Source organism: Acomys russatus, chromosome 8 (assembly GCF_903995435.1).
Source record: "Acomys russatus chromosome 8, mAcoRus1.1, whole genome shotgun sequence".
Taxonomy (NCBI): Eukaryota; Metazoa; Chordata; class Mammalia; order Rodentia; family Muridae; genus Acomys; species Acomys russatus.
In genome coordinates this window covers 47,287,108-47,304,824 of record NC_067144.1, presented here as the reverse complement: position 1 = coordinate 47,304,824, position 17,717 = coordinate 47,287,108, and the positions used below count along the sequence as shown (strand labels likewise).

General features: G+C 32.8%; 1 protein-coding gene across 3 annotated transcripts in view; it reads left to right on the top strand.

Moving 5' to 3' along the window:
- The window catches only part of Cadm2 (cell adhesion molecule 2), a 919,117-nt gene that overhangs the window by 847,932 nt on the left and 53,468 nt on the right, over window positions 1-17,717 (top strand). For 2 of the 3 annotated variants that reach the window (XM_051150131.1, XM_051150130.1), the window contains one exon: window positions 8,020-8,139. The exons of the other annotated variant lie outside the window; for it this stretch is intronic. In XM_051150131.1, the coding sequence (XP_051006088.1) occupies window positions 8,020-8,139 (120 nt within the window). The remainder of the gene's footprint in view (window positions 1-8,019; window positions 8,140-17,717) is intronic. 3 annotated transcript variants of the gene reach the window in all.

Below are 17,717 nucleotides of genomic sequence, written 5' to 3'. Positions count from 1 at the left end.
TGAGGAAAGCTAGCTCAGCATTCACAAAACACGGGTTTAGTGCTTAGAATCATAGATAAATAAATAATATAAATAAATAAATAAATAAATAAATAAAGTAAAAAGGGGACTGATTTATATACCTGTGATCCAAGAACATAACAAATAATCTTCAGGTACTTGCGAATTCCAGGACAGCCTGAGCAATACAATACTCTGTCTCAGAAATACAAAACAAACAGACAAAATCCAGCGCAAACAAACATGTAAAACAACAGCACCACCACCACCAGAAACAGAACAAAACAGAAACCCTACACTGTAGATTTCAAATCAACTAAGGAAACATTTGTAGGGACTCCATTGTCAGAAATGAAGAGTGGCAAGTGTTGAGCAACCATGGTGGCAAATGAAAAGGAAGTGGAAAACACCACTCAAGGAAGAAAATTAAAGAGAGGTTTAAACCTTGGGATTGTAATATAGGTGTCTTAGTAAGAACAGTGATTTTTTTCTATCCTAAAAGCATCAATTGATATTAGCATTTTATAACATTAATCCTTTCAGGTACCCAAACCATGGTTTGCAGTATAAGGTACCACATGACGTGACTTAATTGCACTTCAAACACAGACCAAAATCTTCAGGGATAGGATGTCTTACAATTACATAGAAAAGTGTGAATTTATAGTTTTCAGAACATCTTTCTTTTAGATCAATTTGACTTACCAATATCCATAATCAGATGTAAAATGAAATTACCAAACCAAATGCTCCATTTTTAATAAAAATGATTACATATGGTTGTATCAAATAATGTGCACAAAACCTCTTCATTTCTTTTGCCTGGAGAATGGAAAAACAATTGCTAATTTCTCAGTGCTTTTTAGGCCTCTTTCTTATATCTCTTCATTAACTTTTAAGAAATGGCAGTAATGTGCTCCCATAGAATCACGTGAATTAGTTTGGGTAAAATGCTCCCAAGAAAGACGTGCTAAATGTGATTCTAAATGACAGAGGGCCATCTAAGCTGAAGGCATTTTTGATCTTGCTTTAAGTTTCTCTTTACTTGTGTCAGGTTGAAATGTAATAAATACGTTTTGAAGAGGAAAATGCATATTCCTATCTTTCAAACAACACATGAACTCTATTCATAAACTTTTCGTGTAATTACTTAGAACCAATGGCTACCACCTACAGTTTAAAGTTGCAACACTTTCCAATTTTCAGGGGTGGCTTTTCGTTAATATCTTTGTATAAGGACTCCATTTAGCATGAGAAGGAATGGAAGCAACTAGAAAGATGCTAAGAGAATTATTCCAATCTAATTTGGAAATGGGTCCCATTTTTGAAGCTGATGGTGTTTTGATAGTTCCCCTAAGACATAGTGTCACACCACTGAGTTGAGGTCCTGTGAGCCTGATGTGCACCAGTTTACCGAGTGGTCTGGAGCTGTCATCACTTTATGCTGTGACTTAAATAGGCAGCTACACATGGCTGAATATAATGCGGGCAGATAAATGCCCTCTTAACAAAACCAAAACCAGTAAACATAACTCTTGCCATTTCTCCCAATTCCAGAAAATGAGCAGTACAAAATTAAGTATTCAATATTATTGTTAAGTCAGAGAAATGTGAATGCTTTCTAACATAATAAATTCATACCCTAATTTTCTTATCTTCAAAATCCTAACCCTTTATGTGAACATCCAGTAATAGTTCTTAAAATGAACTGATTACTAAGATCATCAAGCAGAAAGATTGTAGATGCATATGGACTGAGGACTAAGCAATAACAGGTTGTCTCCCTATTTGGGCAGTAGTCTTTGGAGAAAAACAAGCAGCTTGGGCCTCTGGGGCTCTTTAGACTTAATCTTGTTTCCAAAATCCATCCCAAATGCCATTTTTAAAAAGAGAAACTGCCACAAAACCAAACAAGTTGACAAGTTAGAAATTATGCACTACATTTATAGAAAACAGAGCATACCTTTAACCTGAAAAACTCCTTTCTAGAAAGAAATAGGGTTGTGCCTCTCTACAGGTTAGTGTATGCTGTGCCTGCCAAAAGTGACTTCCTTCTAACAGTGCTATATAGGATCTCTTGTGTTCTAATAAGCCCCTGTAACAAGACCTGGCTCCCATGTTTTCTTATTTCTTCATTAACATGCGAAGGGAGGGACAGTTTCCCATTATTTTCATTGGCATTTATGAATTAGAATTCTAACAAATTTTAAATGCTGACAGCTGCATTCAGACTAATCTTCCAGATGTTTAGACTTTAGTGGGAATTTCTACACGATTTTGAGCAAAACCTGGGACTTTTGTACATATTGGATTTAAATATTGGCTACATATTTGTGCTTAAGAGGTGATATATTGCTTATCCACCAATATTTTTACTATCATCTATAAAGCATATAAGCCAGAAATAACTCCAAAAATATACCATTAAGTAAATTATCTGTTTTCCTTAAAATTTGAGTACAGTGAGTGGTAAATGCCAGATAAATACTATGTGCTCTCCAGACTTGAAATTTGGCCCAGTGTCTTAGCCCTGGGAGAAGAGGGCATTGAACTGTATTTTTGACTAACGAAGACATGCATTTTTGTAAGTACAAGCTGGTGGTTTATTGTGTATGATGGAGAGCAAAACGGACGGTAGTATATAGGAAACATATATAGAGTGTTTGCAGATTCAGAGAAGGTCCATGGATTAGTTTCAAAATAAGAGAATGCTTCAGAAATGAGATGATGACAGGAGGCTTGAAAGATAGACACAGAAGAAATGATGCTACGAAGCAGGGTGTGACTGTGAGAAGAAGACAGCATCATAGAGTGTAGAAATAATTGTGTCTACAACTTGGAGAAAGCACCTGAAGCAGGGGCAGATGTCCTTTTGTGTGTTCAACTCCAGAGGGATTTTTGTTTTGTTTTGTTTTTTATTCTGAAACTAGCCTGATGGGAAATGAAGTAAAGACACAAAGTGTGTATACTCTGAAGCCCTCCGGTCCTTTAGAGAGGGCTTCTACACTCTGGCTGCCTCAGAACAAACGGGGCATGGCATGCCACTCTTAGCATAGTTATTGGAGGCAAGAAGGAGTGGTAATAGACTGATAGATTTTCCATAAAACAAGCTTCCTAATGCTCTTCCACATAGAAGTTCCTTAGTACAAGATTATTATACCTGAGCTGAAATAGTTTTTCATGTGAGTAGGTTGTAATAGAATTACTATGAAATTAGAGTACATTTATTTCTAACTCACATTGGCTTCATGACTAACACCTGGCACTTACGTCAAAAGTGTCTTGTACTTTTGTACATTTTGTAGGAGTTTTCCTGAAATTCTTACAATGCTTTAGAATTTTTTTATACATACAATTTTTTTAAATACCTCACAATGCATAGCTTATGTGTACACAAACTCATACATGTTATAATTTTTCTTTGAAATAAACCTCTGCATTTACTGTATTATATGTGTGTTTAATTATAGAAACCTAAAAAACTATATATCATATTATATTTATAGTATTGAAATATATGAATACTATTATTCAGTACATTGTGTTTGTATTTAAAATTTTAATGATTTATGGAATTCAATGGATTTATTAACAACCCATCTAAAATTGTAGAGCAAGTTTTATTCACTTCAGAATGTAGAAATATACAGTATTTTATATTTTTTTATATAATGACATTTAACCTGCTGGCACAAGAAAATTTAAAAGTCAATCATGTTTTAAGAGAAATTGGTGTTCTATATTTCTGTATTTATAATCAAAACTAAAATTTTGGAAACTGCTATCAGCTGATATGGTGTTAATACAAATTAAAAAAAAAAGTATGTCTAATGTCTGCTTGCTAAGAAAATAAGTGAGGTGACTCCTTTGAATTAAAAGATGAACTTAATAATTCTGTAATTATTATTAAGTTCTATTATCAGAGCTAGATAAAATATAATTACTTTTATTTGGTTCAGTTTCCTAAGTACATTTTTAACCTTCTAAATATTTATTAAATATTCTCTCCATTAATTATTGTAAAACTTCTGAAAGAATGTAATAAGCATACTTCATTTTTTTGTAAATTACAAATGCTGAACATACTACCATATTTTATTCATATATTTTGTTTTACTTATATATTCTGTGTGTACCTATACCATTCATTACACATATGCACAATTTGCCAGAATTGTTTTTTTCTTTCTACCATCTGTGTCCTGGGTATTAAACTCAGAACTGCAGTGTTGGAATCAGGTACTTTTACCTGCTAAGCCATGTGGTTTCATAATTTTTGTTTTACACAACTATCTCACCAACTGACTTAGTTAGCTTTTAGCACATTTTTAAAGGAACAATATTTAAGACTAAGCTGGTAGAATTAATAAATTAAGTTTGTACCAATATTTAGTATTGTATAATGTGTATGTGTAAATAATTTGTATATGAATAAAGGTGTCTTATTATTTGAAAAAAATCATAAATATAAGAGCTTAAAGAGAAATATGGCTGTGTTTTATATGTCGATGCCTTAGTTGATTATTTCTTGCTATAATGGTATAATGGCTTTTAAAATACCTCTGATTCTAAATACATCAAAAATGTTTTGTCTGCGTTTGTGCCATTTGTAAGGCAGAGACAGAGTGGTCTTCACAGGCAAGTGAGGCTAGCCAGAGCTACATGGTAAAACGTTGTCTTAAAATATAAGGCAAGTGATCAATAGCTTTATAGCTCATGTTTTTGTAAGAAAATGTAATCCTGCCTTTGTGATAATTTTCTAAAAGGCCAAAATAAACAATTATCACTTAGATATTTGCTAAGTTTCATCAAATATTGCTACTCATTTATAGGAGCAAGACATTTTAAAAGCAAAGTTGAATATTATAAAAACATGGAAAGAATATTTGGACATGGGAGGGCTTTTCAGAATCATTTCATAATGTCTGATTTTTCAGGTCCTGATCAAGCCATCCAGGTGCAATGAACTTGAACTGTCCATAGAGCAATCTCTCAAACCAGTATCTGTCCAACTAACAAGTCATCCTTAAGTCTTATAATTCACATAGTATAATCTGGAATAATAAGTAGCTTATGAATTAGTAAATATTTTTATTATATTGTTGTTTCTATTAGTAACATTTTAACTAAATATACAAAAAGTTCATTATAGTTCTAAAATGTTCCCTTCAATTTTTTCCAGTTTGAATATGTAGAAGGTATTTTTGAGACAAATAGGTTACACTTTTATTTCTATTACAAATATATCATCCTGGCATATGTGGTCTTGTTTCTAGTTCTCTTAAGGAATCATGTATTTATATCGGTTAGTAAACAAGAGTCCTTCCTCCCAAGATGAATTATCAAGTGGGAAAAGATTAGAATGAAATCAGAGCAAATAAAATGTTTGCGTATGATACAGAAATTCCATGCAATATTTGTAATCTTTCTGATATTTCCAATTCTACCTAATATTACATCATTGATTTTACCTATTTTAATTATCTTTTGGAACTCAGTGTTTTAGGTTCAACTTTTACTACTCCAAATTAGAGCTGAAATAATTTAAACTGATGATGAATGATGAATAAAAGGCCAGGGTGAAGAGTCATGGAAATTAAACATAGCACATTGTCTAATCACAATTAAAAATGGGTAATATGATTGGGAAAGATTACTTCTTGCCACTTTTCTTTATGTCTGTCTGTCTTTCTTTTCTTTCTTTTTTTTCTTTCTTTTACACAAATGTCATCCAATTACTCTCCATCACACATGATTCTTGGAGGAAGGATGGAATAATATGATGAGAGATACTTGGGAATCATTCTAGGTACTAGAGAGTGGTATACTTTTTCATCTGCACATTTCAAAAGAGTTTATAAGGATTAAAAAATAAATTGTATTAGTAAGTACTAAGTTACTAGTTCATTAAATGGTATATAATAAAAAATATTCTATATTTATTTTATTGAACACTTGAAAGAGGCTAAGTTGGTTTATTCAAGAATGATTAGAGCCAACCATGTTGATGCATGCCTTTAATCCCAGCACTCTGGAGACAAAGGCAAATAGATCTCTGTGAGTTCAAGACCAGCCAGGTCTATAAAATGAGTTCAGGATAGCCAGGGTTACATAGAGAAATCATGTCTCCAAAAATAAAAAAAGTAAAATTAAAATACTTAGCAAACATGAACCTATATATGCTCCCCCTTTAAAATCTAGAATTTTTATCATTGCTGAGATGAGAAAAATAAAAATTAAAACCAAATAATATTTTATTTGAATACAGATTTCATTGTTCTTAAAATATTGTGGCACTAAAAGATGTTGATTTTTCATTTTTACAGAAATGTGTTTGAGACCACAACTGAGCCAATTATCTTCATAAAAATAGTGTATTATTTTCCTTTTTAGGTATGCATAAAAAGTTAACTATTTTTTCAGTATGTTTCCATTTACTTATATCCTATGTAAAAATCTCTTTAAATGCTTACTAAATAATAAGAACATATGATTAAAAGTAACAAAGAAGAAGCCTATAGGCACAAGTACACAATTTTTATCCATTCACAGAATTCTTCCGCAAGCCAGTGCCACCTTATGAGCGTGATAAATTGCTCTCCTGGCAATGCCCATTCTCCCTAGTGATTAATGTAACACCATTGAGTTTTCAGAGGTTGTTTTCTTAATTTGACTGGCCAGGGAGCATTTTCCCTGTTGAAAAACAGGTGTAAACATCAATACCCAAGATAAGAGAGTGATCTCGTGCTGGTTTTCACGTCCCCAGTGTGGAGGATTCAGCGGTAGACTTGGCAGATTGGGTAGAGCTATTAATCAGAGTAAAGCACTAGAAAAATGTTTGGTGTGACTCAGAGACTTTTACTGAAAGAATGACAAGTAATCTTTCAACAGCCAAATAAGTTGTCAAGCATTGGGAATATACTGAGGTTGCATGACAAACTTACAAAATCAAACCCTAGTACAGTAATTACAGGTAATTGAGAAAGTGTTTCTAATTCCCTGGCTATGTAAATTATATGCCTATCTGCTGGGAACAAAATTTCTCTCCAGGGATTTTCCTGAGGCTTCTCATAACTCGACAGTGGAAGCATTGCTCAGGGTCTCTCTTTGGTACTCTGGATGCTTTCGACTGGTTTTAACAAAATAAACAAATCTATTTTTTCTGTTCAGTGTTATCCCTGGATTTGAACCAAATTCTAGTTTATGACATCTTGACTATTTATGGATTGGAGAAAGAAATGTAAAGTTCAAATCCTTATTCAATAACCACTCTTTGGTGTCATAAACCTGTCAGAACATCACATCACACCATGCTAGTTGACTTCAATACTTGTTACAGACTCCTAGGTACTGCACATTTGTTAGAAGGCGTTACCAGCTATTTGGGGTAAGGATTGCAAGACTTTCAATTGTACATTAACATCGTTTGTGGAAAAAAAAAAAAGGAGGAGCAAAAATAACAATAATAATAACAATTGGCTGCTTTTGTTTGTTTGTTTCTAAAGATTGCTCCCATCCTGTTTCCTATAATTTTTCTTAAAGGAAAAACAAATGCATTTAACATGCATATACATACTTATCGTTAACCCTTCTTTAATATTATATGGAAGTACTTGTGTTTATTTCTGTGTGTGTTTGTTTCTTTGTTTACTTTTTTGACAAAGCATGCCATTTTATTTTACATATACGTATTTTGCTACTGCATGTGAGACTTTTCAAAGGACTCAAAGAGCAACTGAAATTTTGTCATTTTAAATTTCACTCTAAATATCGCAAGTGATTTACTTATTCTCCAACATAGCTCCCAGATGTTTCTTTTTTTGTGGAGCCTGGAAAAGAAGTGAAAGGAAAATGACAACCTGTGTGTTACAGTTGTTTTGTACCTGTTATTCTGTTTCAGCTTTAAAATAAAATTAAGCCTAAAAAAGATGTGTCTATTTATAATTTGAATCATTTGTCTCTTTCTTTTGTTTGCATGATATGATTTTATTTTATATTTTGTTTCTTTCCACTCACCAGATGTTCCCACCACTTTGCTTCCCACTACTATCATCCCCTCACTTACCACTGCACCAGTAACAACCACTGTAGCCATAACAACCAGCCCAAGCACATCTGCATCAAGCAGCAGCAGAAGAGGTACAGTATGCTTCTTTGTTTTAGCATCAGAAGCCCAGTAAGTAGGCTGTGTAGAAGGGTGTAGTTCAGATTAGAAAAATGAGATCCAATTTACATATTTATATTATATTAATTATAAATGTAACTAGGTCAACAATTAGAATAATGTAGAATTACTAACTTAGGATCTGAGTCAAATGTAATATTTTATTTTAGTGTCACTTATGACTAGTATCCAAATATTATGTGATGCCATTTTAAAAATATGCATCTCTACTACATTGAGCAACCGTGAAATGTGAAGCTAGGACACAGGTTTTTGTTTGCTTTGAAGTGTAAAGAAATAACATGCTCAATAATGTGGAGTTCGCATTTGGCCGTAAATATCCTACGTTAATGTTATTGGGTTGATATTCCTTAACAAATTTGAGTTTTTACGGTATTGAATTTTTGTAAAATGAAGTCATGTGTGGTTCACCACTTGGAATTTCACGTAAATACTCAAAGTATATGTCTTCATAAAGTGACTCCACTAATAGACTATTCTAGGATGGAATATTCTAGAGTTTTCTGACCCAATGTAAATTTGTACTTGGCTTGAATGCTCTATGATTGGTATTCAAATAAGTACTTTATTTCAAACCAAAGACAGCAACCTTACTTAAAGAAGCTGAAGTATACTCAAAGGCAAAACAATAACAATTACAGGAATTATAGAAAGAAAATATGCTATATATTTACAACAAAGTGCAGAGAGATTTTCTCATTTAACCATCACCTTCCCTACTTACAAGCATTTGTGTTGTAGAGCTATACTAATATATTACGTGTAACATTTTAACTGTATGTTCATGGAGATTATATGTTTCTACAGGTAATTTAATTGTAACAAGGAGGTTTACTTTTAACTATTTTATATCTTTCCTTACATGAATTTTCTGGTATAGTATATGTTTCTCCTTTTAATTTTATTCATTCTTGATAAGTAATTGGGTTGTAGCCTTTCACAACAGTTTCAGAAACCTGTTTTCTCTTGAAGCAGAAAAAAACAAATCTGGTAACTGTTAATTATTAATTACTATAGCTAGCTACATTATGACAGGTCAATGAGTGGTGACAAAATAATTTGCTGTCAATAGCAATAAGAGTTTCTGAGAAATACCTTGGTTATTTGTGTCTGATGAATGAAATTTTTTTTCATCTGTATCTGTTAAGTTATGTAAGCAAGATTTAATGGTTTTCTTACAGATGTTTGTATTAAGTTAAAAAAAAAAAAGGAACAGAAAGCTGAGGCAAAGTAAAAGTATTTCAGGCATAAGAAGAACAGATATCTAAGTTTCTACTTTTCATTGTTTTAAATAACCATCATTATTATTACAGATTATAATTTATATATTTATGTTTTTATAAAATTTTATGATATTAAAAGTGAGAGAATTAACCTTATTCTCACACAAATATACTCTTAAACATTAAGAAATGCATATATAATCAGGTTGATGAGAATTAATCGGCTTAGCAATATAACTGGCTGATTATGAACAAGGATGACAACAACGGACATGCCAGTTTACATGGGAAAAACCTGACCAGGCCTCAACTCTTCATAAAGAATTACAGGCAACTGAAAGAATGGGGACCAGGAGAAGTGGTCCTCCCCCAAATTACAGGCAACTGAGGAAACTGAGACCAGGAGAAGTGGCCTTTCCCAAGGAAGAGCATTTCAATTGGTAGTCTAGTACCAGTCAGCCCTGAATCCATCCATATATGCATCCAGTAACAGTTGGTGAAAACAGAGGCCATAAAGTTGAATGAGAGCATGGAAGGAACAGTATGGGAGAATTTGGAAGAAGCAAACAAAAGAGAGAAACGTTCTAACTAAAACACTATGTCAAAAGTCAAAAAATATTAAGACAACATGCATCTATACAAACATAAAACAGCCCCCTTTTATTTTCCTATTTAAAGATAAAAATAAACATTTAGAAGGTGGGAAGATTTGAATAATAAATGGAATATTTGCTTAACTGAGTGTGCTATATATCTTGTGTGTACTAAAAAACAGAACACCATGAATGTGAACCTAATCCCCATTTTTCTCTTTTCTTTCCAAGTAATATCAGGAGATTAGAAAAGTAACCAAGTCACGAATACTACTTACATTCTAGTCCATAGTTGGGGAACAAAAATTAGATAATTTATTTAGTATGTAAGCAAAGCAGGCATGGGTGTTTTACTCTGTTAGTTTTGTGATATGGAGGTTTTGCCTACCGATCATATTTGAGAAGTTTTTATGTAAATATGTTTGGGGATAGTATGTTATTCAAATTATACGAAATATTTCAATATTGTGATTAACAGAACTGACAAGAAGGCCATATTGTCTAACAATAACTGTGAACCAAAGGGAAAGAATAAAGTTGTTTTGCAAAATTTCTTCTTATCACTAAATTCTCTTCTCTCAGTGTAATATGAAGTTAATGGAATACATATGATTTTATTAGGAGTAAACAGAATTTAATAAATTGTAGCATTTATCTTTACAAGAATAAGAAGTTATAGCAAGTGAGTCATGGACAATACCTCTGCATGCAATATCGTAATTCATATTATTCCACATTGTTCTACCCCAGAAATGATATACATTAAAGTTGAAATAAATAAAAAGAACTTTGGCTGTATCTGAATTACAAGCTAAGATGAAATGTAGCAAAATAAACTATTCCCAAGTCATCTAAGTCATGACCTTGGGAACTTTTTTGTCTCCTTTTGTGTCAAAGACATTCTTGTAGTAATAAGCTTAAAAACCATCTTATACAAGGAAAAGCTTTTGTTAGACAAATAATATAACAGAAAAAAAGTGTTTTTAAAAAACTAATGAATCTCTTTAAGTATGCTTGGAAGACAAGGAATAAATAAATACTGGAGGTGCCTTTGAGGCTTAGCGGTAGGATTTCTTTGTAGAGGTTTTGGACATTGAAAGGAGAACCAAACTGAGTTTGAGCATTTTCATCAAAATAAACAAACCAACGAACAAAAAACACAAAACAGAAGCACATTTCTCAGAGCTGCCTTATGAATTCAATAACTTAAAGAAAGTTCACATGAATTAATATTACAATATTTTTCAGAAAAATATTAGTAGTCTCCTATATTCAGAAAAAAAAATTGAAAGTGTCTCACTCGGCCATATCTGCTGGTTATATTTATAACCAGAGAAGAGACAGTAATATAAAGACACAAGCAGATTGGCAGAGTCTCGTTTACCTGACATGGCTATGATGTGAAGACACATTTAGATTCTATTCTGTTCGGTTGACAGCCTTGCTTGGCTTGACTGTGACTGCCGTATTGACTCAAACTTAGTTTTCTGTTAGTAAAATATATTCAGGTCCCCAGTTTGTTTTTATACTAACATAGGCTGCAGTTCACACCTTCTTTCTGGAATCAACTTTCAACAAAATTCTAAGACCCTGCAAGCTTCAGAGCTCTGGGTAGCTGCCTATGTGCCTGATACCAGGCATGATTTCTCTTTTGTTATATCAGAAGCTACCGTAAAAATCCCCATGGTGTCACTGCCTAAACATGCAACAGCCATGCTAATGTAGACAGAGGAATGCCCAAGTGACATCAGATGCACACAACTAAAGACAAATAAGGAATGTGAGGAGCCAGAGAAATAGTCTTACACAGTGACTGATTATCCAATACCAAAGGTCAGTTCTGAATCCATATGTAATGTAGATTCCAGAAAGACTGTATTTATGTATTTAGGAATATATGCATGTATATATACATACATACATACTTTATTTATTTATATGAAGCAACGGTTACTTTAAAAAACGCCATGAATTTGAAAGAGAAGAAAAAAGTGGTTGTGAGGAAATTTGGAGGGAGCAAAAGGGAGTAGTAATATGTTTGCCAAGGTAGAGTTTTGAAAAACAGAATCAGCTATTTTCAAAAATTATGAAATCTGTGTATAATTGTTCAGTTCATTACATGGGAAATTTTTTTTTCAAAAATACAATTACATTTTGAATTCTTCTGGAATTTTTAGTCTTAATTTACTAATCACCTTTTAATTTCAAACTACTCTGATTATGAACTTGAAAAACAGGTGAAATGATTTTAGAGCATATTAAAGTTCTCCAGTTCTTGATCACTATGTGTCTTTTGACCGATATCAGTTTTCCATGACATTTAAAACATTAGTGATTTGTGGTATATAACTAATATCTAAAAGTTTTATAGATCAAACATTTTCATTACAAAAGATAATTGGTATAACACATTTTAAAATTTGCTTTTGGAGTTTCTTGGTATTTTTTAAGTCACTGGCCTAAGAAACCATTTTATTTTTCAATATATACATACACACATTATATATGGCATATTAAGTAAGAAAATGTTAGTGATGCTTAATTTAAATTTTTCACTTTATAATAGCCTTGGAAATTTCTTTTTTTATTGCATAAAATTTTATCTTTATTGGGTATCCATCAAACCCAATTTGTGTCCATGTGCAAAACATATGTATAATAATTTATACATGTAATAATATTTTTCTGATGTATTAATACAAGACACTTTAGAATTTAAATGCTAAACTAGAATTACTTTTCAATTTTAATCATCTCAATTGAAATTTCTAGTAGGCATTAATTGCAGCATCATTACTTAATGGTGACTTGAACTTAATAATAATTCTGTTGTTTGATGTTAGACAAAGTAACTTTTATGATAAATTGTATATATTTACTAGAGTATTTTAAATAAATATCATAATTTACCATTCATATTTAAGACACAAATGTTTCTAAATATTGATATTTCTTTCTATAAAATGCACCATAAGTATATGGATGACTTGATCAATATTAAGACATTTATGTCTAGTTATCTGTTCAAATAGTCATATATTTCAAAATCTAGACTGGTAATGAAATTGTTTATATAATCAATGTAAACATCATAATTATGATTTCTACTCTAGAGAATTTATATCAAATTTGTAAAACATAACGCTATGTGAAATTTCAACATATAAAAGTTAGAGGCAATGCTATCATGGAATGTAAAAGAGTAACTCAGATGTATTATAATCAATGTTTATTTCTTATATTTTTTTCAAGAAGGACTCAAACTCATCATCTGTTGATTTCTCAAGTGTCTGTCTCTAGATCTATCATGGTAATAGTTAGGTTTTGAACATATGAATTTGGGAGGGACTAAAATATTCAGACAAGATTTTTTGTATGTATGTTTTTATATATGTATATATGTGTATGTATGTATGTATGTATGTATGTATGTATGTATGTATGTCTTAGTTTGGGTTTCTATTGCTGTAAAGAGACACCATGACCACGGCAAGTCTTATAAAGGAAAAACATTGTTTGAGACTGCCTTAAAGTTTCAGGTGTTTAGTCCATTACTATCACGACAGGAAGCATAGCAGTCTGAAGGCAAATGGTGCTGGATAAGGAGCTTAGAGTACTACATCTTGATGCTCAGGCAGCAGAAGTGAAAACTGAGACACACTGGACAGACTTGAGCTTAAAAGACCCCGAGGCAGATATAAGTGAGTATATACCATTTGATTCTTTCTGCTTCTGGGTTAACTCACTCATTATGATCATTTCTAGCTCAATCCATTTATCCACAAATTTTGGGAATTCCTTGTTTTTAATAGCTGAGTAGTATTCCATAGTGTATATGTATCACAGTTTCTTTATCCCTTCTTCTACTGATGGACACTTAGACTGCATACTAGCCCAAGGGGCATGTCCCACGGAAGCCTTCACTTACCAGGAAACTGGGACAGAGGGGAGGACATCCTATTGGGATGCTAGATGAGAGAAGCATGGGAGAATAGCAAAATAAAAGGATACAGAGGGTCCTAGAAACCTACAAGTAGAACATTATGATAGGCAGATTTAGGCCCAGGGGTCCCGCTCAAACTAAGGTACCAGCCAAGGACAATACAGGCGGTAAACTTTAAGCCCCTACCCAGATCTAGTCAACGGTCAGAGCATTCTCCACAGTTGAGTGGAGAGTGGGATATGACTTTCTCATGTACTCTGGTGCCTCACATTTGACCATGTCCCCTGGAGGGGGAGACCTGGTGGCACTCAGAGGAGGGACAGCAGGTTGCCAAGAAGAGACTTGATACCCTATGAGCATATACAGGGGGAAGTAATCCCCCTCAGGAACAGTCATAGGGGAGATAGGGGAGGGGAATAATGGGAAAATGGGGGGGGGAGGAAAGAATGGGAGGATACAAGGGATGGGATAACCATTGAGATGTAACAAGAATAAATTAATAAAAAAAAAGAAAAAAAAAAAAAGACCCCGAGGCACACACACCTAGGAATCGACTTCCTCCAAGGAGGTCACACCTGCTCCAACAAGACTATCTTTATTAGTGCCATTCCCTATGACCAAGTATTAAAATACAAGTCTGTGGGTGCTATTCCCATTCAAATGACACATAATCACACACTTCAAAATTGTAGTTGAAAAAAACTTTAGCATACAAACTCCTCTTAATCTATGTAGAGTTGAATGCAGAGAACCATTAATGTGAACAGTTTCCAATAATAAATTTTAAAAGAGGAAGGGATGCAGGCGATCCTGATGAGACCTGATAGTGTATGGTCAGACAGTGGGGAAGGAGGGCGCCCTTGTCGGAGGTCTTGGGGAGGGGAATAGGGTAGAAAAGGGAGAGAGGTTGGGAATGGGAAGATGAGAGCAAGGGGATAACAATCAAGAAGTAAAGTGTGAATAAATTATAGTAAATAAATTAATTTTTTAAAAATTTTAATAAATGATTTTACTCTCTAAAGACACTGAAACAATCATAGTGACATTTCCTTTTTTAAAAATTGAGCTATGTATTTGGAAAATAAAATTTATCTCAGCATTTAGTTTGCTCTAGCATAGAGAATTTGAAATGGATTACCAAATTCTACCCATGTTACTATAGACCAGAGATTCTCAACCTGTAGGTTACAATTCTTTTGGGGGACAAAAGACTCTTTCACAGGAATCATCTAAGATCATCAGAAAACACAGATTATTGCATTACAATTCAGAATAGTAGCAAAATTAGTTATGAAGTAGCAACAAAAATAAGTTTATGTTGGGGCGGGTCATCACAACATGAGGAACTGTATTATAGGGTCAAGCACCAGGAAGGCTGTGAACCACCGATATAGACGATTTTAATGATCACTAATTGTCTAAAATATATATCCTAAAAGAGTATTACTTATTTGCATATTCTTTCAATTGTCTCAAGATTAAAAATAAAAGTTAAAGTATGATAAACAGAAAATTTTATGTGCACTTGAAACTAGAACCAAAAGCATTTATTCAGTTCAAACAGGCTTAAATCAATTATTTAATTGTGGTTTTGATCATTCCTACACGTGATGCTGTATCTAAGATGTGTGTGAATTCTATATACCTTTAATCAATTTTCCCTTTTTCTCATAAGTACTTGCTTTTTCCACTTTTAAATAGATGGCTTTAAATAAAAGAATATAAAAACTTGAACATTTGTCAGGAGATGAGAAAAGAGACTTGAGCCTTAACAAAGAATGATTCTATTACGATCATGACAGTTCTGAATTAGTCATACAGACTCACTCAAACAGAGCATTAAGAATGTCGAAAATATATCATTTCAACACAGTTAAGTCCCAAAGTGTGCAAATCAAGAAGTTGTTTATGAGATTTTATTATGAGTGTTTAGCTATTAAAATGTTTCTGGGCTTTATGGTAGTAATAAAACACAATTTCCATGGTTGTGCGGGCTTTTAAAAATTAACTGCCAATATGTTGGTTTTTAATTTTTTTAACTTGTAAAAATTAAGTAATAATTTCTTATCTAGACAGTTTGTACACAAAAGCATGTTTACGGCAAAATGTGACAGGTTTTGAAATTTAGTCTAATAAAAAAGGTAATGTTGCTTCAGTCTTTTCAAAAGCTTCTATAATATGAATTGGTTTTCTATAGTTAGATATATGAAACATGGTTCATAATAAAAAACACCAGATCTCTAATATAAATTCTAATGTCTTGCTCATAATGAACAAATAGTACATGTGTTCTAGGGCTGGAGGTTCTTTTGTCTCACCACAGGCCACATTACCACTGCCGCAACTATATGGATTAATAGGACTTCTGGCTGAAGGTATAGATGGGGAAATCAGGCAGTAGCCAAAGAGTCAGGCAATTCAAGGCAGGCTGACATAAAGTGCTGTAATTTTTTAGCAAATCTCATGTGGAAGAGGGATGTGTGTGTGTGTGTGTGTATGTGTGTGTGTGTGTGTGTATGTATGTGTAATATATGTATGTATGTATATGTATATATACACAATCATTTCTAAACAAAATGAAGAATTTACTTCTGCTTCATGTGAACTCATATTCCCACAAAGTTGTAAAATTTTCGATACTTACCAGGTTTTACAACATATAAGACATATTAGGAAAATCTGTGTTTATACTTTTCCCAGAATCATTCTATATGGACAATGAACATATAAGTTATATTGTATTTTCTCAGAGCATTCTTATGAGTTGCCTAATGTAAGACAGCAAATGATTTAAGGCATTTTATTTTCACCCTTCCTCTTTATTTGACTTAGATCAATTTAAGCCAATTTCTATTACACTAATTTATGTATTTTAAGTTAATAGGAATATTCTTTATTTTCATTGACATGAGTTTATGAAAATCCTAACTGCTCATAGGGTAGTAAATTCTTGATTTAAAACAGTCAAGTAATGTACAAGTATTTCTTGCAATACAACTTCTAGAAACAAAAGATTCCTTAACCAATTCTCTTAAGTTCAGTTCAGGTCAAATTATGTAAATATGCCTATTCATTTAAATGTTAAATTAAAATTATGCCAAAATTGTTTCAGAAAATACATTGCTCTTAAATAAAGGCTGTTAAAAGGACTTATATGTGATCCATAGTTTCACATTTGAAATGCATGATTCATATATGAATAAATATTTCCAGAACATCTCTGAAATTACTTCTCAAGTCATTAATAAACTACACAGACTGCATATTTCTTACTAACGGGTGAATTAAATTAGAAGCTGTGACTCTGAAGCTGGAGAGATTGGCAGTGTTGCCCTTGTTGCTTTGACACTCTGCATGAAACACAGTTAATAACCTCAGTGTAAGTTCAGTGAAACACTGAATTGCTACTAATTACACCAACTTTGGGGTAGAAGATGACCTTGACTCCAGCTGATACTTTTAGGCAGGACAACAAATAAATCCGAATGCCAGAAAGCATGACTTCTGAAAAGGGTCTAATAAAATCTATTAACTTTGGGGAGTTTGTGGAATTGGAATAAGTGCTCAGATAATTGTAGTAGTTTAAACTTCCTTGGCTTTGGTAATACAGCAGTTTCCTATTTCCCTAGATCTCAAATAAGCTCCTATTTGCTTTTGATATGCATTCTGTGGTCAGAAAATTAAAGGCTTCTTGCGCTAGTTGGTATGAAGTCTGTGTAAGGTGATTACAGGCCAAAGAGACAGATTTTTCTGACTTCTGAAAAACGGAAATA